This window comes from Bemisia tabaci, chromosome 7, assembly GCF_918797505.1.
Source record: "Bemisia tabaci chromosome 7, PGI_BMITA_v3".
Lineage (NCBI taxonomy): Eukaryota > Metazoa > Arthropoda > Insecta > Hemiptera > Aleyrodidae > Bemisia > Bemisia tabaci.
The window spans coordinates 2497933-2520509 of NC_092799.1; the positions used below are offsets into that span (position 1 = coordinate 2497933).

General features: G+C 38.7%; 2 protein-coding genes across 2 annotated transcripts in view; one reads left to right on the top strand and one right to left on the bottom strand.

The window, feature by feature from the left end:
• LOC109041617 (retinol-binding protein pinta) overlaps nt 1–10785 on the bottom strand; it is a 36062-nt gene extending 25277 nt beyond the window's left edge. Inside the window, exon 1 of the mRNA XM_019058005.2 lies at nt 10488–10785. Within this exon, the coding sequence (XP_018913550.1) occupies nt 10488–10635 (148 nt within the window). The 5' untranslated portion in view covers nt 10636–10785. The remainder of the gene's footprint in view (nt 1–10487) is intronic.
• The window catches only part of MKP-4 (dual specificity protein phosphatase MPK-4), a 181495-nt gene that overhangs the window by 113491 nt on the left and 45427 nt on the right, over nt 1–22577 (top strand). The gene's annotated exons all lie outside the window — the stretch shown is intronic.

Sequence of the window (22577 nt, forward strand, 5' to 3'; positions counted from 1 at the left end):
AGGCTGAATGGAGCCCTTAGGACCCAAAAATGGCGGACGCCATAAATTAATGTAATGCGAAATGACTCAAAATGTAGTTTTCTTTGCTTATCGTAACGAGAAATTTACTCAAATGCACTATTGCGACATCTTTACATATTTTTAAGGCTAATCGTGTGCAATTTTTGAGAAAAATTATCTTAGATGTAGTAAGGTTGACAGCAAGTGCGGTTGGTGATAACCGTCAAAAGTTGGCAATGACCTCCCCCCTCCCATCCACAAAAACAAAAACAAAGCACCGACATTTTTGGGTCCTAAGCCTCTCCATGGGGCCCAGTGGCCATACTCTCTCAATATAGGTACTCTACCTTTGGCCACCCGACAGATTAATATAATTAAAAAATCGCATGGTTCGGCAACGTGGTGCGTTATGAGCGCGAAGCAAGTGCCGCGCATGCGTTGTTATTAGATGTCATAAACGCTGCGGCGCGGCGCGGCCTGACCTTGAACTTGGCGGCGGTAATTTCCCGCGCTTCGGCGGCGCAAACCGGGACCGGTACAAATCAAAACCCTATTTTGGGAGGGATGCAAAATCCCGTAATGACAGGTTGCTTTGATTTGTGCCCGCATTTTGAAAACCCGTTTTCATTTCAAAATACAAACCGCAAGCGAACCAATTTTCACGCGGATTTTCCTCCATCAAATGGAGCCCGAGACCTGTGCAGACGTTTATCATAAAATGAACTGTTTACGAATGAATCAAATCAAAAGGAATTATGGAACATGCAAATACCGTGCACATAGTTTCTTTTGATTTAATCGACTTTTACATAGTACATGCCGATGTAAAAATTTCCTCCTCCTGAATTTTTTGAATAACTAATTTTATTTTCAAATTATCGATGAACTTCCCTCGAGAGTTTTGTGTATCTGAATTCAGTGAGCTCCATCTATACTGCCGTGCTAAGAAAGAACGCCGCATGAACATTCGAGAGTTGCCAAATTTCCTTCTATAAAATGTTTATTTTTCAGGCAAATTATGAATACCTACAAATCCTACCTATGAATCCTTGAAATTTTTCAGGAACTTTAGGTGAAATTGCGAACAAAATTATCCAGAAAATTGAAAGGAAAATAGTCCTAAGTTTACCAGAAAATTCGTGCTTTATTAGAGGCCAATTGACGACGCCTGAAGGTTAGTACGGCGTTTTTCCTTAACACGACAGTATATTAAGGAGTTTTTAATGATCTCGAAAATACGGAGGGAGACCCTGAAAATAACGAGATTTTATGCAAATTACACTAATGACAGGCGAGCATTAAAGTTTAGTCACCTTATGATTATAATGCTGGATTTGTTTTTTCTTTTTTAATTCTAAAGCAAACGAAGGGAAATGTTGGGAAAAACTGAGGGGAAACCCCGAAAATTTGGATCTTGAACATTTATTGAGCCGAAAGACTATGGCAGAAGTTATTAACCATACCACAAGGTGATTTTACCCTCCCACCATAGTCTTTAGAAAATGCATTAAAAATCCTCCATTGAAGCGAAAATCCAATTTCGATACCTTTTTTGCTTCCAGTGATACGCTGTTTAGTGCAATCGTGAAATATTTACTTTTTTCTCCGAAAATATTACAAGCTCCGGGTCAAACTTTGTCCGACCATGCGGTCGGCTCCGATAAGAAGGACTCAAGTTTCTGACGACAAATTAATTGTTGAGGATAGCAATTTTTTGGAAGTTGGATCAATAGTTTGGTAATTGAGTTTTCAACGGAAGACACTCGCTAGTATCCCAGAGAATAAGTTCAGAGTTAGTCTAAGGAATGGTCGCGAGGACGGGTCACATTTTAATCGGAAAATTTTGAACCCCAAAGCATCAGATAAAAACTTAGTTATTTAATTATTATTTTTTTAAACGACATTATGTTCTGTAGACAAATTTTACTGCAGTCATGAACATAACTCATTTTAGCGGCTCTGGTGCTTGCACTAGAGCTGCTATTCCGGACGGTCCCAGCTGGGGAATATCAATGCAGCATGTTACATTGTAGAGACCGCGCGTTGGTTGATGGGAATCGTCGCCATTTTCGGCTATGTTCCTTGTCATGACTTTATTTTATTGCATACTGTTTTATTGTTAGTCAATGCTATGTTGTGTATTGTATTTTTGGAATCATGGTGATACAGTCAACAATTCAAAACTTGTTTGTGCTTTTATCTCGTGATGGAAAAAATGTACTTTACGTTCAAAATTTGAAAATTTGAATTTTAAAGTTTTCGCGGTTAAGGAAGCTTTAACCACTGGGTTGGAGCTTCCTAGTCATATTCCTTGATATCAGCTGATAGCAAACAAAGGTTACCAGGGAAACCGTAAACGTCTAACAACTATCGTGGCCATTGGGGCGATTCGACAGTTTGAATCGTTTTCGTTGATTGAATCGACAGTTGTCGGATTGTACATCAATGACAAAATGTGTCTAGGCCCTCATTCTTGACTACAACTACTGCCCCCAGAGCCGCTCTCCGACGCCAATGCGTTGGAGCTTCCTGCTTGTTTGAATTTTTAGCATTTGAATACCTCTTCCCATGCACGAGATTTCTCAAAATTGCGTAGGTTTATTAAGTTACTTGCATTGCTTGGAGTCAAAATGAAGGATAACCATGAACCAATAACCACTCGTCGTTTAGATTGGAAAGGGTCATCCTGAATATTCAGATATTTTGCTTTCTTAAGTACCTCTGTGTTGCAAAGTGAGACTGTTCACTTAGAATATCATTATTTTCAAAGGGCATCTCAAAAACTCAAAGAGAGGAAAACTGAAATGAACCAGGAAAGTGGACGACGGCAGTTACCGATGGAAATCTCAGAGGGAAAATGAAGCAGACAGGTCGGAATTTTATTTTCATGTCCCAATATTTGCCTCTGTATGAACCTTGACCACCAGACGTTGAAAAAGAAAGTGTCATGGCGAAATCTGATCACATTTTACCTGCTGATTCAAAATACCTAAAGGAATTATTTATATCGTGTCGTGCCATCATCCCCTTTCCTCTAGTTTGCCTCTCTCGTCTTCTCGCGACTTATACTCCCAGCTCATTGCAGGACGAAAACGAAAAACAAACTCTATATTTCAAGCCGTATTCCGTGCTGAGATACCACTGGATGGAAATCGCATAAAAAGTTTCTCCTCAGCTCTTAAGCGTCTTCCAGAAAGTTATTTCGCCCCAAAAATATACTGCAACTTTAGTGGAGTTTCACAATATCCCCATTAGCATTTACTGTTGGAACAAATGTAAACTACTCTCAGATTTTAAAGAGAAAACTCTTTTTGAAAACATTGGAGTTTAGAATAGCCTCCTTTCTCCTTTTTGCGTAATTATGCCACCCTAAGCTGCTTTTTTAAAAAAAATTTAACCTGTCTTCGAGTAAATTTTAATGAAGACGTTACATGAATTGACTAGCTTTAATATTTATTTTATTGCTCATTGTACGTTTAGCATCAATACGAGTGATTTTTAAAATTTAACACAATTTCGATTCCGACCACTTCATAACTTTTTGAACTTACATTTCACACAAATTTTACTTACTGATTAAGGACAAAAAGGATCAAAGTCGTAAATTTTGTGAAGTATCGTGTTACGTTCTCTTAACGTCGAAGTTTAATAGTCAAAGCTATTGGAGATGTTTTTGTTTTACAGCCCAAGAGCTTTTGATTATCTCATCACGATTTTTGAAAACCTCATCATTACTCCGACGACGTAAGGGGATATCTCTATTTCCACATGAGCCCCGAAAAGCAAAGCGTCTTACGGAAGACAGGGCTCACGTTGGTATTAAAATCTGCTTTTATCTCATAGGCGCGACGAATTGTCACATTGGCGCTTTATATCAGAATTTCAGGACGCAAGCCCGCCGAAGTGGATATTAATTGCCCACCAGATTTTTTTAATTAAGTTCAAAGGCTGGAGCTTGGAGACTTGGCCGAAGGTGGGAAGATTAATGAGGGATTAAAATTGGTGTCTGGGGCGCCTAAGCGGAAACCAGAAGAGGCCACAAATTAAGGGAGCTCTAATTCCTCGCGAGCGCAGGTATAAGCGTGGCCTTTTTTTCTTGCCTTTGTGCAGGAGGAAAGGGTGACGAAATTTTAATAGTGTCGCCCAAAAAATCGCCACGGACAGCGATACGTGCTTTTTTCTCTGAACCAAATTTCTAAAAGAAAATGGCTAGTCTCTTCGTTGAACTAGAATTCTAGTTCTAGTTAGAAACTGTACATGGTGCCTTAGCCTCAAACTGCCGGAATAGTAGTACGTTCTCTATTGATTAGAAGATCTTCCTCCCTCACATTTTTTTTTTTTCACGAGAGATCTCAATGTTAGCAACGCCCACCCCACTCCCGCCCCCCAATTTTTTTGAAAATTAAATTTTCATGGCAACGGTCATGGATTGAAACTAACGAAAAATGGCAAACCCCTCTATTTTATAATTTTAACCGCTGAATTCACCGATGACCTTAAAAATATCGAAATTTCAAGTTTAATGAGGATGCTTTACTTTATCACGTCCATAAAGGGGACCAGGTTTCCTGTCCAGAAAAAATCCAGGACCTTCTACATCTCCGTTTTATCTTGAGCTTTTGATGTTTTTGAGGCCATTGGTGAGATTGACGCTGAAAATTATGGGAGTAGCCACTTTTTCTGAATCCTGCATGTCTGTATCCAAAATTTAAAAGTATGATTTTCCGAAACATGAGGGAACCGTAGCTCCGACTGGTAAATTTGAAAGTGATCAGAATTCTTCATTAATGCGAGCATTTCATTCAAGGTGATTTGTATTTTTTTACTCTATTACATTAGATTTTGACGAAACATGCCCCGCGGTATGATTTTTGAAATAGATCCACAAAGCTTTAGACAATTGGACTACATTTTGCAATTTGGAACTATAAATTCTAGCCCGGTTTAAAAACAACGTATGTGCCATTAGTTTCCCCATGCACATAAGTGTTTCTCTAAAAAAGCCAGAATTTATTGTTCCAAATTGCAAAATACAGTCCAATTAGACATAGCAGATAGAGAAAAATACAGAGCGATTCTATCGGTGAGAGCGGGTGATTGTAATGATCGCATAGTAGGTGAGAAACATACTAACTAACGACAACCCACGAGGGGTTTCATAGTTAGTCTATCATTCCCTTCCCCCCTGTCTATAAAAACCGCCCGTTTTAGCCAACAGGATCGCTCCATTTTCCCTTCGTCCTCTTTGTCTAATGCTCCCTGCTCTGTTCATCAATTTCAATAATCAGCCGGTAGAAAACCCTGCCAAGGGTGCGCTGCATGATATTGGTACCAGTTCTGTAGTAATGACTCTTGATGCCACGAAACAAAAATTGTCGCACATTGTTATCAAGCAACAATAGTATGTGGTTAGCTGAAACAATTTAAAAATGATAGACAAAATGTAAAATCAATCTCAATGATGTCAATAACGTTGTCGCGTGGCATTTCGGAACAAACATTGTTTCAGTTGGCCACAATAATTGAGACAACCTTCAAACTAACATCGACAATAATCGTTAAGCTCACTTCCGAACGACTCTAGTACTGTGGCTAATCGGAACGATTTTTGTTCCTGCCACCAAGCAGGGTTGCACGGGTGAAATGAAATTTAAGAAATATTGCAAATTTCAGTAAAATATTACATGAAATTTCACGAAGTTGCGAGAATTATGAAACATTTTTTGGGGGCTGCGTTTGCAACACACACTAAAAAAACACCAAAAAGTAAAAACCAGTAGCCTTTTATTCAGTTTTGCATTTAATTTCGAAGAAAAAATATCAGTATCTTCCGTATTTTTCCAAGATTTCACGGCATATTTCATATGAAATTTCAAGATTTTGTATTTCATGAAAAATTGCAACCCTAGAAGCAAGAGACAAAAATTACTGCAATTTTTTTCTCATGTCTAAATTTTTCCAGTCAGCTCCGCGACATCCACGGAACCCGAAATTCATCGATTTTTTATTGTGTAGCGCTATATACGAGTCATGACCGCATGAATCTTAATTGCTTCCCGTCGCACAATTTTGCAACGTTGCGGTGACAATAGCCCGCGACATGCGATCCATTGGACTCATAACAACGTGGAAAAGAAATGCGAGTGGCCGCGCGCGGAAGAGGAGGAAGTGGAAACACTTACTGCCGTCATAGCGAAGAGAACAGTAAGTGCATGTTGGGATGGGCCTCGAGACACATAAAAGCATGTACTAACCAGGGCTCATACAGGAATGCACCTACTTCTTCACTTACTCTTCGCTATCACGGCAGCTTAGGATTCAATTCTTGGGCACAGAATGGCAGAATTGGCAGAAGGCCATCGGAAAACGATAGACTAATCGCGTGGCTGTCCAGTGTCCCCGTTCGTATTTTTCCCGGTGACGAAGATATTTGAACCGGGTGAATCACACACGGGCTCACCTGTGGACACGTGTCTCAAATTCCAATTCATCTTCATGATACTCTCAAAGTGAATTTTCACGATAGATTTTTCGGACGGATAAAACACCGGTGTGCAAATCGGCCTTGAAAAGCTCTGCGGGCTGATAGTCAAAATTGGTAGACAAAGCGATAGACAAAGATGACGGAAAGGATATTGAGGGATCCTATTGGTGGAAGCAGATGGTTTTAATGGACGAAGGAGGTAGGTAATAGACCAACTAAGGACAACCCACAAGAGACCCGATAGTTAGTCTATCATTTTCTCCCGTAGTCTGTAAGGACCACCCATTTCAACCAGCAGGGTTGCTCCATACTCCTTACATCTTCTTTGTCTATAGCTTTGTACAATCAGCCTACTGTTTTCATGAGCAAAGTAAGGCGATCGAAATGGGGCATCGAAGCGACTGTTCATTGTTGCCTATTAAAATTAATCTAATTATTTTCCAACTGACGTACCTAAACGCCAAAATTTCAAAACTAGGGTTTTCAGCATTATTTTTGTCGCTATTCAGATACATCTCACTGCATAAGGACGTTTGAGAAAGACACATTTTAAGGCCTTAAAAATCGTTTGAACTTTACATTTTTTCATCCCCATCTGGATCGAGTTTTCTCGAAGAGAATAATTTTACAAAATGAAAGTTTTCAGAAAATTTACCTTTTTAGTACTGATTAAGCGGCAAATTTTATTGAATAAAGTCCTCGGTTTTTTGTTAAAATTTTAAAATTTATTCAAGAGTTTATCATTATCAGTTTGAGTAGTGAGGAGTCGACAAATGTCATTTATGACGATTATGAAGGGATTTACGTGTTTTCATGTCAGACAAGATAACCTTTAAAGATCACCACTCATGTTAATATTTTAGTTTTTTAAAAAGACTCTGTCGAAAAATATCTCGGAGAGATTTTTTATGGCGATGGAAAGCTGAAGACAATTTCAAAGAAAATAATCGGTTAATTTTCGTTCAAGGAATATAATTCGATACCCGCAAATCGAAGTAACAAATTTTTCGTCTACAGCCACCGATATCTCTCACTCGCTCTGCGTTAAATTTTGAAATCACATCTGACATCGATTATGCATTTCGTTGAGCTGATTGAGACCTGGTCAACCGGGCTATCAACGAATAAAGAGCAATCGAAATGTGTTGGCCGATGGGCGAAGTCAGCATGAATGGAGATCACAAGCGCTCTTGGTCACGATATCTCGGTCAGAAAAAAAGTAAACAATGCGTCGGCGCACAAAATCCAACACGACCTCCGAGAAAAAACCTTCAACGATTGAGTTTATCGGGGAAATTGGGACGGAAGAACTGTTTATGCGGAAATGAGAGTCACCGGAATCAGGGGCCGAGTCTCTCGCTCGTTTTTTCTGTTTTCCGGCGCTCAGATCTGGATTCCACCCTAATTTTCTTAACTTTTAGGAAGAATCAGAGACATTGTAGAAGGTGATTTAAAACTTTGGACCTACCTGTCGCAACCTCTTAAGGGTTTCACTCATTTTCAAAACAGTAGTAAAAAGTTGTGGAAAGTAGCTTTTTGAATCGAAGGACACACTGTTAAAAATTTTGGAGTGCTGGCCAACTGGTCGCATTGTTGTGCCAACGTTTTGACCATATTAATTAAATGCCCTTAAGATATGGTAAAAAAATCAGGGAATTTCATTCGAAGAAAATCAAATATATCGAATGATTGAACCGATTGCCAGACTTTTTCCGGTCAATAGATATTCGCCTTCAATTCCGCTGCATAGGCAAGAAACACACCAGGGAGCTCGAATAGTTGTCTATTCGATAGACACACATTTAAATCGCTGCATAAGCTTAGAAGCATAAGCATCTGAAGTTTGCCTTCGATATTGTTGCATAGACAACATCCGTACCGGGTGCGAAGAGGGTATCTACTCGAAAAACTAAAATAAATAGGGCTCTATAAACTTTGTTACAACCTCCATGTTATAGACCATGCGTAATCTTATTGAAAGATGATTTGATGGGCAACTTGTGCTCCCTCAGAAGTCGATAAATGCACTATACTCAGGAAGCTTAGTGCTTTGGTTGAAAAAAAAACCCAGAAGAAAAATCCAACATGAAGATGTTGGAAAAGCGTGTCGAATAACTGAAATGTTGGACACATACCTACTTTCTTCATGTCTTTGCTATATGTATCAATTGGTACTTTTTGCCAAATTTGGGAAAATATTGATTCACGAACGTTGATCGTAATTTAATTATAAAGATTCCGTCCAATTATCTTGATTTTAAGCTGATATGCAGCATTTGCGCACGACCGCGATTTGCGGCGAACTGCCGTGCATCAGCTTAAAATAAAGATAATTTGACGGTATTTTAGTGCGTTCTCATCATAATTTCATGCTGGAATGCAATTTCAAATACTCGCTTCGTCTCGTTCAAATACTCTTGACGCCAGGGAGTCAAAAAGTCAGCTATTCCTTAGAAATCCCAGTTAATTTATTTTTCGGAGGTAATCTTATCAAGTCTTGGGGGCTAAGAGGCTCAGAAACTCAAACATTCTCGGGGTTTCGGGTCTGTAAATACCACCCTTAACCCTTATCACCACGTCCCACAATTCCTTCCCTCAAATGAACTATGCTGCTAAAACAGTCAAACGTTTATCTGTTTGAAACATGTTTAGCCACTTACGACTAAATATCTTGAGTGACTTTTATGAAATATTCAGGGGAGCCAAAAATCTTATTTTTTGCGAAAATTTTCATTTTTTTTTAAAGTTATGTTGCTTATAACACCAAACTTTGAAGAACTCTTCAAATCGGGTTACATTTAACAGCTTCCGGCTAGGATTCATCTCATCAATCAGTAAACGAACCATCAGAACCTCTGCAAGTAGAAACTACTGACACAATATTTTCAAAATTTCACCATTTTATGATCCTCTGACAAGCTCTGCCTATGAAACCATAATTTGGTCAATTTTGGGCCTTTTTTTAAAAACATGGGATCACATTGAGATTATTAGGGGCCGTAATCATGATCCTTCCTGAATCGGCTTAATTTTCCGGGCAGGTCCCTTCTGGTTTACGTGGTAATTAAGGGAGTCCTCAAAATAGCAGCATAAACAGGACAATTTTTGCCAACTTCGAGTGAAATTCAGCAGTATATTTTGGTAATGAATCCTTGAAAGAGATAACAACAACTCATTATCACAAAAAAATCGAAAGAGCTATTTTGCGAGCTTTTGTGAATTTTAAGGTGAGTACTCTAAAGTCTCTCAAAATTATAAAAAAATCCTTCCTTGCTTTGTACTATTTGCAGGGAAAATCACTCTGCAAGAATCCATTTCTAAATTTACACGCTGAATTTTACTCGAGGTTGCCAATGATACTTTGACCAACTTTTGTAGAAGGGAACCAAGTCACACCAGTTTTTGCCAAATTTAACCGAGCAATTCAACTTTTTACAAGAAAACTTTTGTGCAGATTTTTTGAAATGTTCAGGGAATTTGCTTCGCACTGAGTAGGCAATTCACTGAGATTTGCAAAAAAAAAACACGCACAATCGTTTTTAGGTAAAAATCAAATTGCTCACTTAAATTTAACAATAGCTGACGTGACTTGGTTAATTTCTGCTTAACGCGGTCCAATTGGATTGTGTTTTGCAAAAAAGAACCAAGAGCATTCCAATGTTGCTAGGATTGTGCAACTTACATTTTTCGCAGTAAAATTACTGAAATCATGCAAAAAATGAAATTCAAAGGTAATTTTTATCTTGAATTTATAGTTTATTGGGAGTAAAAATAAAACTTGTCTAAATGCTTAGTTTATATTTGCAAGGTAAAAAAAGTTGCACAATTTTAGCGGCATCGGAATGCTCTTGGTTTCTTTTTGCAAAATGCAACCCAATTGTCTTTCATTTTATGATATTTTGAGGGCCTTCATAAACCTCCCCCATTCCTAATGTAAACCATACAGGGCTTCCTAAGAATAGGAGGTGTTGAGGGAAGGACCCTGAGTAGGATCCTGACTTACTGGATATTTTCGGTAGGTGGGGCTGCTTGCTGATCCAATCCTGGATGGCTACGACGTCGGACCTGAGCCCGGTGTCGGTGACTTTGAGCTCCTTGTAGATGAGCTTCAGGTCTTCGGGAGTGGAGAACTCGAGGACGGCAGCGGTCATGGCGACTGATCACAGAACAACGGAACGGACTGAGGACACAACTGGACTGATCACCGATCACACAACGGACTGATGCCCCGCGCCGACTGATCGCAAGAACTAACCTCGGCCACCGATCGCACTCCGACTTGGGCCAACCGCCGAATCCCGCCTCGGTCCTCGCCTGATGCAATTCCGCGACCTTCTTACTCCCCCGAGCGGGGGCCACTCGGGCTCCCCCGAACCCCTTCCCCACCCCCCGGGCGCCACGACGTGAAGCGCCGCCGCTGGCCGGAGATTCCAAGAAAGCTTCGGTGTCCAGTAGGTGCTGTCTGCAGAATTTGGCACTCATGGCTGGAATCACGAGCTTCGTTCTATGACGGGCAATGGCATTTTTTTCCTATATAGCAAGTCCATAGAAGGTTGGAGAATTTGCATGCACATTTCTTACTGATTCATCTGAAAGTGCGTAAAGAGCTGATTTCACAGTATTTTTTATAATTTTTTCCCGATTTGGGAAGTAGTATAAAAATAGATTTAAAAGTGAGAAAATGCACCGCCTAGTGACGTCATCTGGCGGAATTTCCCATTTAAACTCACGTATTTTAGCAGATTAGATCATTTTGTCATATCTTCTCTAATAATTGTTCAATTTATGAACCAAGGGTATCCTCGTGTTCAGTTTACTCAGTAGTTTCTCGTTAAACGCGAAATTTATCGAATTGCAGACTCCTGCAAATTCTCTATTATCGTCATTAATCGTAATATTCGTTTTGAATGGACCACCAGACAAGGTGCGGAGTTAAGCATTCTCATACATATTTCTTCACCAAAATTTCACGTAGAACACCATTCGCGCTACGGAAATTTACTGAATAATAAGTGAAGTTGATTTAACATTCTGGATGTAAAAAAATGTGCAAAATCTTACAAAATGCTGAATTAACTGCTACAGTAATTACTGTAGCAATGCCAAGTTGTAAAACTAACTACCGCGGAGAGTAATTTAGCATTTTATGAGTTCTCGCACACTTTTTTTACATTCAGAATGTTAAATTACGAGGGTCGTCCAGAAAGTAAGTTCACTCATTCAATATTTTCTAAACTAAGGTAGGTAAAGAAAATCTGTAGAAAGCGTTAAAAAGTCACTACTCTCAGCTTTTTAACGCGATATAGATTTTTAAATTTGGTTTGATGGAACTCAAGAAAAGTGGATTTTTCTGAACCCACCCTTTCTCCGCACGGGTCCAAAATTTCACGGAGCTTCATTCGCAAGTGAGCTGCTGTGTTTATCGCTTATGGCAAATAATTGACTTGGATGTGGTTGAAATACATGTCGTGAGAGTTCATAGCAAAGCTTGATGGTCTCCTTGTCGAGTGCACGATTCGCACCCACGTGTCAAGCTTTTATTGCCCGGCTCAGGATGTTTTTTGCCTCCTTCCTATTTTCACGGGGCGAATTTCCGTGAGCCGGAGGTACAGAGATGCTAGTCAAGAACCTAACATTCAGACAGGTGCAAAAAGCCGGTAGTATGAATTGGACTACATTTTGCAATTAAGAACTACGAGTTCGGGCTCATCCGTAAAAACACTTATGCGCATGAGGAAACCAATGGTATACACGTTGTTCCCAAACTGAGCCAGAAATTGTAATTCCTCATTCCAATATTTAGTCCCATTTGACAGCATTAACCGGAATCAAACTGACTATACGTTGCCTAGTTTTTGAATGATTCTGCAACTATCAGAACTGATATTTTACCAAAGGAAAGGATCACCTGAAGAAAAGAATGTGTCACATGAGTTTTTTTTCTTCTTCTTTTTTTTCATTGATTTTTTTTTAAATATGCCTTTATTGTTACATTCGAGAATCGAAACATGAACAATTATTTTAAGTTATGAATAACAGCATAATAACATCTCAATAGGATACAGACATATAATTTTAAGTAGAGAAATTAGCCTTCCCTAGATGCATTATGGATTTTAGGAGTACGAAATGAAGAAGAAGAAGGTGCACTTACCTGAGTAGCACGAAGCAATTTTAAGTATTGAAATAAAATTGCAATCCTTTTACATAATTTGGTCAATGAATGCCAATTTTTAACAATCGACAAATTTAATGCTACTTGCCGGAGAGTTAGGCAATATGCAATGCAATGCATGTTTTTTATTTTAATTTATTGAAATAAATTCAAACAAGAAGTGCTCCTTCAATCGAAAGATAGGTAACATTCACAACACTTCGATGCAGCAGCAATAATTTATTGTAAACTTCCGTCATATTCTTACGGCGCAATGATACACCTATTTGAACTCTCCCGAATGCGTGAGGTATCACGCCGCATTTGAAGGCGTTTTTAAAACAGCCAAGTTCCGCTATCCGGATTATCGTTTTGCATAGTTCATATTCTTTTGTTATATTCCGCCCCACTTGTTTATTTTTAATCCTCGTATAAAAACCACCCATTTGCTAAATACAATTCTAGCTGGAGCGCACTTCAGCTATGCATTCACGACTACTAAAATGTCAAAGGAAATCGACAAGACTAGCGTGCATGAAGGCTATTTCAATTGTAATCTGCCGTCGCATTTCTAAGGCGCAATGATACAACTATTTGAACTCTCCGGAATGCGTGAGGTATCACGCCGCATTTGAAGGCGTTTTCAAGAAAGCCAAGTTTCGATATCAGGTTTCGTAGTTTTGCAAGAACTTGGAGCACAAAATCAATAGAATGACTGATTTTACGAGCTAATGCAACTCAATGAATTTGTGTTTTATGTGACGGAAGCGTTAGAAATCAGTTTGGTCAGAAATTTAAATCAACCTACGGTCCATTGTATAACAATTCTTTTGTTTTGTTCCGTACTACTTGTTTATTTTTAATCCTCCTATAAAAACCACCCATTTGCTAAAAACAATTCTAGCTGGAGCGCACTTCAGGTATGCATTCACCACTGCAAAAATGTCAAAGGACATCGACAAGCCCAACGTGTATGGAAACCGCGTTTTGAGAAAAACGCATTTAAAGTTTTGTTTTTGATGTATTGCGCAGACTTTTCTATGCAGGTACCCTGTTTTGGTGTTTTTGGGTGACCTAACCCTTCTATTGAAGGATGCCGGGTAGATTTTGCGATACATTTTGGGTTTATACTCTCATATATTTAATTTAAAAAAGCGGTTTATAGGCCATTATTACGCCCAACAGTCATTTTGGTGGCAATGTGAAGTATAAATCATTTTAATCACTTATGATTATCGCAAAATGAAAGAATATCGATAGTGAGTATAGAAAGGGGTAACTAGCACCTGATAGGGCCGTTTATAGGTCGTCATTTACCCATCGATCCAGAGGCCTGATTTAACTCGGAAAAAAAAGGTTTTTCGACCTCGAGCCGTTACCTATCTATATTCTATCGCTACCACAGCATAGTTCAGGGTACGTAGAATCCGAAAAGCAGATGGGCCTAATAACGACCTATACGCCTATAGGCTGTTCTTGGTGCGGTGTCCTTAATTCTACCATATGTATAATCGCAATTTATTGCATTTTGTGCTACTTCGGGCTATGATAGTATCTTTATGGTCACCAGCAGTGGCGTGGCGTAAATGATCGACTTTCGATATTTCCGTTTTTGAATCCGTGGTGAAGAATCTATCATTAAGGTGTTCTCTGCGAACACCCTGTTAATCGATCCTTTTCCACAGGTTTAAATGACAGGTCAATCGATATATCGCAAAGTATGCCACGCCCCTGGCAACCAGCAAACGGACGACACAACCACAAGCAGGAGTTCATTTCAATTTTCGATTTCACAAACCGCTCAACTCCAATGCAACACCACTTAAAATTTTCCGACTACATGTTAGTGTTTTCAATAAGAAAAGTAACCAAAATACCTTCCTGAAAATTTTGCGAATATCATTGAAGGAATCTAAAATATCAATAAAACCTTTCATTAAAAGCTGTTGATACTTTTTCTTTTCGGAAACAAATAGAACTTGAGCGGAAAATTGGAACATTGCAACCGAAAATACGCTGTTTTCTACATAAGCCATCGATATAAATGAGCTTAGTGTCACAAATAAAAATCGGCGGAGATACCGGGTGTATTTCGGTGACATAAAACGGAGCACCTGCGTTGAAAGAAAGAATGGGCTGAATTACACGTCAGCGAGAACCAATCGAGAAGAGGCTGCATGACATCAGCGTGATCCAATCAAACGCCGCTACGATGCTCGGAGCCGAGGAATCTAGACTCATTCAAATCTGATCTGACGGTTAGTGACACTATTTGCACCATCATCGTGGTCATGACCTTGCCATTCAAGTCAACGCAGATTTCAGACTCGCTGACTTAATCCGCCGCGTCAGTGAGAAAAGTTGATAATAATACTGTGTTTTTACTCGAGAAGTCGGGAACTTTTCATCTGTCAATGACTGAGCCAAATGTTATTTTTCTCTAATGCAAGACAGTTAAATCGATAGCTGGCAATAGTAGAGTATAAAAGCAAAGGAAAAGATTGTGTTAAATGCACACCACACATGCAGAGAGACAAGAGCTCTATAAAAACGGTCAAAAACCCTGTGGCTCTGATAGCTTCCCTGTTTTAGTATATTTCTCTAAAACATGGAGTCTAATTCCTAGAAATCAAGTGCACTGGAAAAAAACCACATTGGATCTAGAGTCCAGACTCTTAAAAACATTGACAAGAAAAAATAATCTTGATTCAGTCAGATTCAAGCTTAAATCAAGAACCAAGCCTCTTAATTGGAGCGGATTTCCTTTTGATTTAAGCTTAAATCTGATTGAATCAAGAGTCCTTTTTCTTGTCAATGTTTTCAAGAGTCTGCACTCTAGATCCAATGTGTTTTTTTTCCAGTGTGCCAAAAAATGTTCCGGCGTAGTGGCAGCATTGTCGAGTTGCCACTTCAAAAATTCGATAATTGTTTAATCATCAATTATGATGGATACACGGTTTGCACTAAAGGTCTTCAAAAATTGTGAATTTTCATTTAAATTTAATTTTTGAGTGAGGCGTTACAGTAATTTGATGTTATTTACCTTTTCTTGGAGTTTCAATGTCTTAAATGGGCCTGTTGCATGCAAGAGATACAGCCGCGCGAATAGACTTTTTAGAGGTTAAATGACACAAAAATTACGATGGTCACATTAAAAAAGTCTAAAATACACTCCTTACTGCGCAATTTGCGTTGTTAGGAACGCGCTTTTTCAAATTTCCCGCGTTTGGGGGCAGTTTTCTAAACACCGGAAACGAGCAAACGGCGGGCTCGGTGATTTCCGGAAGATGCCGAATCGTTGTTGTTGTTTTTTCCTTCAGTTTGTTTACAAACCCAACGTGATCTCTTATAGTGGTCCATATACGCTTTATGCAGTAACCAAATCGATCAACTTTTAAATATCCAACGCAATCCTTCTACATTTCATTTCACAATATCACGAGCTCCGATTTTTAGGTTATGTTGTCAGTTTTAGTTGACCGGAAATAGCCGCGAGTTGCCGTTAATTGTTTCCGTTAGAAAACTGCCCCCAGACGCGGGAAATTTGAAAAAGCGCGTTCCTAACAACGCAAATTGCGCAGTAAGGAGTGTATTTCAGACTTTTTTAATGTGACCATCGTAATTTTCGTGTCATTTAACCTATTAAAAGTCTATTCGCACGGCTGTATCTCTTGCATGCAACAGGCCCATTGTACATGTTTGCGCATTTAGTCAAAAAAGCCATTTCTTGGTTTTTAAAAAAATATATGTACATCAATTCGCAAACTAACCGACTCGTTTTATTGTGTATATCCGGTTATATGTTATATTTTTAAGGAAAATAATTGATTTAGAAGTTTCAAGCATTTTTATGCGTGTTTCTTTAATGCACGGTCTGGCATCATAAAACGCAGGGTTGCATTTTATTATTGCTGCGTTACAAAACGCCAAACCGCTAGAGTGTAGTCCTACGTTACCCTTTCGGATCTTCATGTAAGGATCCATCCGGGTACCTCTGACTTTGAAGGAACTACATCCAGCACGCTCCACCAAGTTTTTCAAGTATATGCAGAACCGCATATAAGCTGTCTTTTATTAGTTGCATCATAGATCAAAGGACCGAGACCGCATTTTAGTGGTCCCTCCGACCTAAGGCCGTACCTCTATTTTCACGCGAGACGCGGAAAGCATAGAGTTATAAGGAAAACAGGGCTCCTGTGGAAATTGAGATAAACCTGTGTCACACCATCAAAACTAGCCATCAAAATATCAAGGTCAGGAGTTGTGATTGGCTTATTCGATGACTTGGACCAATCACAGCACTTGACCTTGACATTTTGATGGAGTATTTTGATTGTGTGACAGAGGCTAAACGCCCTTAGGTCAGAGGAGCGACGATTTTAGTGCGGTTCTACGTTCCATGACTAAAAACTGTTGGAGTACTGTCCTACGTTACATCTTTGAGTGCAACGCATGTAATGTAGGTAGCTTCATTCTGATGAATACTGGCCTTCAATTTGTCCAAAGCTGTAGTGTCAAAAATTAAGCAACTGGGATTGCAGAGAAGAGTAGTTTACAAAAAGCCTCATGCAGAAAAGACGTAAACTTGTCTAGCCAGGGCGGAATGATTACAGTTTGAAGTTGGTAGTTCAAAAAATGTCGTTTCGAGGAAAAACTAGTTAAAATCTCTGATTACTATGTTAGGGGTTAGCTCTGTCAGTTTAGCCCCTTGCACCCTTATTGCATCAGCACAAAAGTAAAATATTTGAGTTATTGTGTTACTTTTAGTTAATATAGGAAGTGAAAAACAAACCAACACAAATTTTTGTGTTGCTTCTAGTACAGTTTGCGGTGAAATTATCACAGAAAACAGTGATGAGACTGGGAAAATGCATTCTCTCAATTGTGATGATGGTATTCATCACTCGTTTTTTATTAAATTTCTTCAAATAAACTTGTAAGCATCTCGTCTTGAAATTGTCAACCGAAGGATAGGGTTATTTTGTGTTTTATTTCCCACTTCAACCAAACGTTTATGTTGGAATCTCTCTCTGTGCAGTTTTCGTGAAGATACTGTGAGGTTTGCTGTTCAAATCTCAAATTCCTAATTTTCGCCCCAACCTGACCAAATCGCTCTCACTGAAGTTGTCTCCGGTATATATCCTGAAGTTCCGGTAAGCCACATCGTCTGTATCAGTAAAAAACAAAAATGTCACATGAGGAATTTTTTTCAAGATTCTAAATCTCAATAAGCGATTTGATCTCACAAAATGAAGTTCAAAGTGTTAAAACCAAAATCACGAAGTGAGATGCGAAATTTTAAGTGAGTGACAAATTCTGATAGTTGTTTTGGAAAACCTTCCTATCCGAACTAGGAAATCTGAGCAGAATATCTGTCGACGGATTTGCATGGATAATGGTTTTCCATCACTAGCAAAGGCCGCACCATGCGGTACGGAGTTTCCCGTCACCCATGTTTTCCTCATAAAATATCCTTACTCTGTCAAAGAAGTTCAAATTTACTTGTTGTGTAAGATTTCCGCGTTTGTACGTACGTGGTGTGAAAACGTCTGCCTAAGCTACTCCTCGGGGTGTGATGTATTCCATATATTTTGTTGTTTTTGATACAATGTAACCGCATCGCTTCATTCCGTTCACACTCATGTGCACGTGCACTTGAAGGCGAGGCAGGCGTCGCTCTAGCATTTTGTAGAACGGTTCATTAGTGATCGATCAATCAATAGTTTTTGAATTTAACCCTCTATTGCAAGCTGTATCACTTATTTGTAAAAGTGCCTTTTTGGTTTTTTTAAAATTCGAATATACCCACAGTGGCACGATCTTGCACGTTTCCCTCGCTATTTTATTTTTTGAAAAATCGATCACCGAAAATTTGAAATTTTGGGGGGAAAATGTGGGAATGTGTTTTTACAAATGCCACATAATATATTTTTCGTCTCCCAGTATCCAAGATCCAAAATTAATGCATGCCATATTGGGTTAAGTACGTTTCTTTAGAATCGCGCCGAACATCACATTATGTTGCAGCGTGTTAGGTATTTGTGCGCAAAATTTTCTTCAATTTTGGTGCACTAAAGACTTTTTGAAATAGCCTCAAAAATACTTAAATGGTGTATATCACGAGTCGAATGGCAAAACGATTTGCGATATTTACTCGCCGCGTTCTTGTGCCGTCGGAGTTATTTCCACGTATATCTTTCTCAAATTTTGTGTGCAAATACCTAACATAATGTTATGGGATAATCTGAGATTCTTTAGAAATGCCCTGAAATCCCGAAACTATTAACTGATCGCTCGTCGTAGGATCAGAATTCTCAAAAATGTTGAAGAACCAACCTAGCGTATTTCTACAATTTTCAATCGTAAACGCACTGTCTCAGGTTCATACGATCAGTCCGCAGGATATTTATTTTTTAGGATAAATGAGGCTTTTTACTATGAAAAGTTTGCTCCCTACAATACCCTCAAATCGGGGCAACATCCTCCCTCTCAAGATTCCGGGACAATCATTTACGGATATGGACCAAGCTCATGAGAGCTGGCTGAATGCCGACCCCAATTTTTAGCGCTGAATTTATCCTTTGCTTTGGGTATGAAATCTCCACTTAAAAAGTGATTTCAAAAGGTTCTCGATATCAAAATGCCCAGTTTTGCATCCTTAAAGATACAAAACCCCCTGAAATCCGCCTTCAACTTGAGTTCTGTATTTTTGAGGCCATAGATGAATTGATTAGTAAAAGATGTGGCTCTTATCCGTGTTTCGTACAGAAATGCAGAGAGATCTTTGGTCCATGCAGTCTCGAGCAACTAAGGACTCAGTCCCCGCAACTATGACGTTGCGCGTTCGTTCTAATTTTGGCCAAAAAATAGCGCAGTCATTTTCTGAAGAGTATACTCGGCCGCATTGAATTTCTAATAATCTAACGTTTTCGCAGCAAAGGCTTCAAAAATTTAACTTTTTAACAGTAATTTTTTCAAAAATTCATCACTCAAACAGTGATTTTCTAAAGAATTCAACACTTACGCAGGAATTTTCTCAAAAATTGCCCAGTAAAAATCAGTGTGTTTGCATCAATAGCTTTTCTAGTTTCACTAAGCTCTTCAAAATTTTTTCTTGTGCAGTTTTGTTGTTAGGCAAAATGTTTATACGGATCTGGGCGTTTCCTTGGAAATCTTAAAACCACTAATGTGACGTACCAAAAAAAAAAATGTCTACGAAGTATCAACATCTTGGTCATACGTTTTCGTAAAAACCAGTGCGTCGAGCGTTCTCTCTTTAAAATAAAACTAATTTTTTAATTCGTGTAACACCAAACTTCTTTCATTAGTTTTTTTAACCTCATAAGTTCGGTCATACGAACCGAACGTTACGTTACACTAACTGAAAATTGACTTAGACCTATCTAATAGTTTGAATGATAAATAGCATCATTTTCTCCTTCATTTTGTGGATATGCACATTTATGTGTTTTGTGGAAGTCGAAATTGTTGTATCACTCATTTTGCCCCTTCCAGTTTTCTTATTCCTGCGTTTAAGTCTCTGAATCAGCCGAAAAGAGATTCTCCTTCATTTTGTGGTTATACAATTTTACCCATGTAGAAGGCGAAATAGTTGTATCATAACAACATTAGCTCAAAAACATTAAAAAACGAGAGTACTCTAAGTCAAAATATGGAAAACCTCGTCAATTTTGCAAAATTTGACGAATTGCCTCGGCATTTTTGAAAATGCTTAGTTTGACTATTTGACACTTATATAAAATGCTGTATTAACAACAAGCCATAAGTCCATAATCTAGGAGTCTTCAATATCATTACGCGGTCGTTTCATCACGGCAGTACAACTTATGCGTAACTAAGGCTCTTACTTTACACGGAGGAATATCATAAAATGGTCCAATAATTGGACGCATTGATGTGATGCTAAAAGGAACTATGCTCCAACCAAACCCTATGCACATAGTTTCTTTTAACGTTATTATGTCTAATTCAAGCCGCCGAGCGGCAATAAGGCGCGGACGTTAAATAATCAAACAAGATTACTCATTTAATTGTATCAAAAACCAACGTGTACCGAAATTCGGTCGTTTGTCGATGAGCGTACCGCACCTGTAATTTAATTGTGCAACTGGTTTCTGAGACTGGCAATGTCCCGCAATTTCTTTGTCCAATACAAGAATTAATTTAATGGCGTTTATATTACAGTATATATTTTATGAATACATCGGGTGTGAGGAGCGGGTCCTTCTTGAACCGTAAAACATTAATTTCTTGCCCTTTCAGCGGCTCTGGTGCTTGCACTAGAGCTGCTATTCCGGACGGTCCCAGCTGGGGAGTATCAATGCAGCATGTTACATTGTAGAGACGCGCGTTGGTTGATGGGAATCGGCGCCATTTTCGGCTATGTTCCTTGTCATGACTTTATTTTATTGCATACTGTTTTATTGTTAGTCAATGCTATGTTGTGTATTGTATTTTTGGAATCATGGTGATACAGTCAACAATTCAAAACTTGTTTGTGCTTTTATCTCGTGATGGAAAAAATGTACTTTACGTTCAAAATTTGAAAATTTGAATTTTAAAGTTTTCGCGGTTAAGGAAGCTTTAACCACTGGGTTGGAGCTTCCTAGTCATTTACTCGATATCAGCTGATAGCAAACAAAGGTTACCAGGGAAACCGTAAACGTCTAACAACTATCGTGGCCATTTGGGGCGATTATTGAAATGATATCGACTTTATGTCGCCGCTTACGACAGGACATAGCCCTATCTTAACTGTGTAATATATCGCAATTCGATATTGTTTTGATTTTTAAAAGGAGCAATTCATTCATACAGTTCCGATTAGTTTTGGCGAACGGGCTCTTAGCCTGCTTAGTACGTATAATCCCAAAACGCAGGAAAATAGATTGTAGGAAAATATTTGCATCGGAAAATCGTAACAATTTTCCCCTAGATGTCTTCCATTCCGGGTACATATTTATTGAAAACGGCGACTTTTTCAACAGTCCTATTTTTATCTACAACATCTAAGTGGCCCTTCATAATCATTTAATTTTGGCCCCTGGCCAGAAAAAGGTTCGGAAATTGCAGTGATTTTGCCGAAAATGCTGAAGTAAGTAAATTTGGGCATTTTTTTTCCTTCTTCAAACTCTGTGGAGAAGCACTTCTCCTCCAGTACATCTATTTTTTTACTTATCTCTCGCAAGGTACATTTACAGAAGGTGTGTTCCAGTATTAACAGTTCAGATTCGTTGTTTTTTTATTATAACGCTTATTTCGGAAAGCAATTATTACATTGTTCAATTCTACTGACTTTCAACACTCGATTATACTCCCGGCAAATTCTGCAGCAGCGTTTCAAATGTTGACTCTAATGCTTCCAACAGCCATCCGATGTCTAAGAGTTTATTCCTAGATTTAGGGATTTTCCGGAATTTCCAGGGATTTAAGGATTTTTCAGGAAATCTAGGGATTTTTTTTTGATGAGGTAAAGTTACCAAAAATCAACTTTTTAACCTCAATTCTAGCTTCGACAATCGAAAACATTTTTTCATCTATATTTTGTAGGCCTTTTTGGCAACACTATTTTCCCCGCAAATAAGCCGGAAATTAAAACGATTGCGTCCTTCGATGTACTTGACATTCAACTGCATTCAACCTGTTAATAATAAGAAATCAACTAATATTCTTTCATTTTATTGGTCTGGATTAGCACTGCTTTCAGAGAGCGCCAAAATTCAAACGAGCCAATCAGATTTAAATATTGCAAATCGCTACATCGAATGACATCATGATTCTTCGTTAAAAATGGCGCTTTTTGCAAAATCTAGGGATTTTTTAAGTATATTTGAGCAAATCTGGGGATTTAGGGATTTTTAGCGAAATCTAGGCATTTTTTTTCTTCCCCGCTAGGGATTTAATATCGGAAGACTGGCT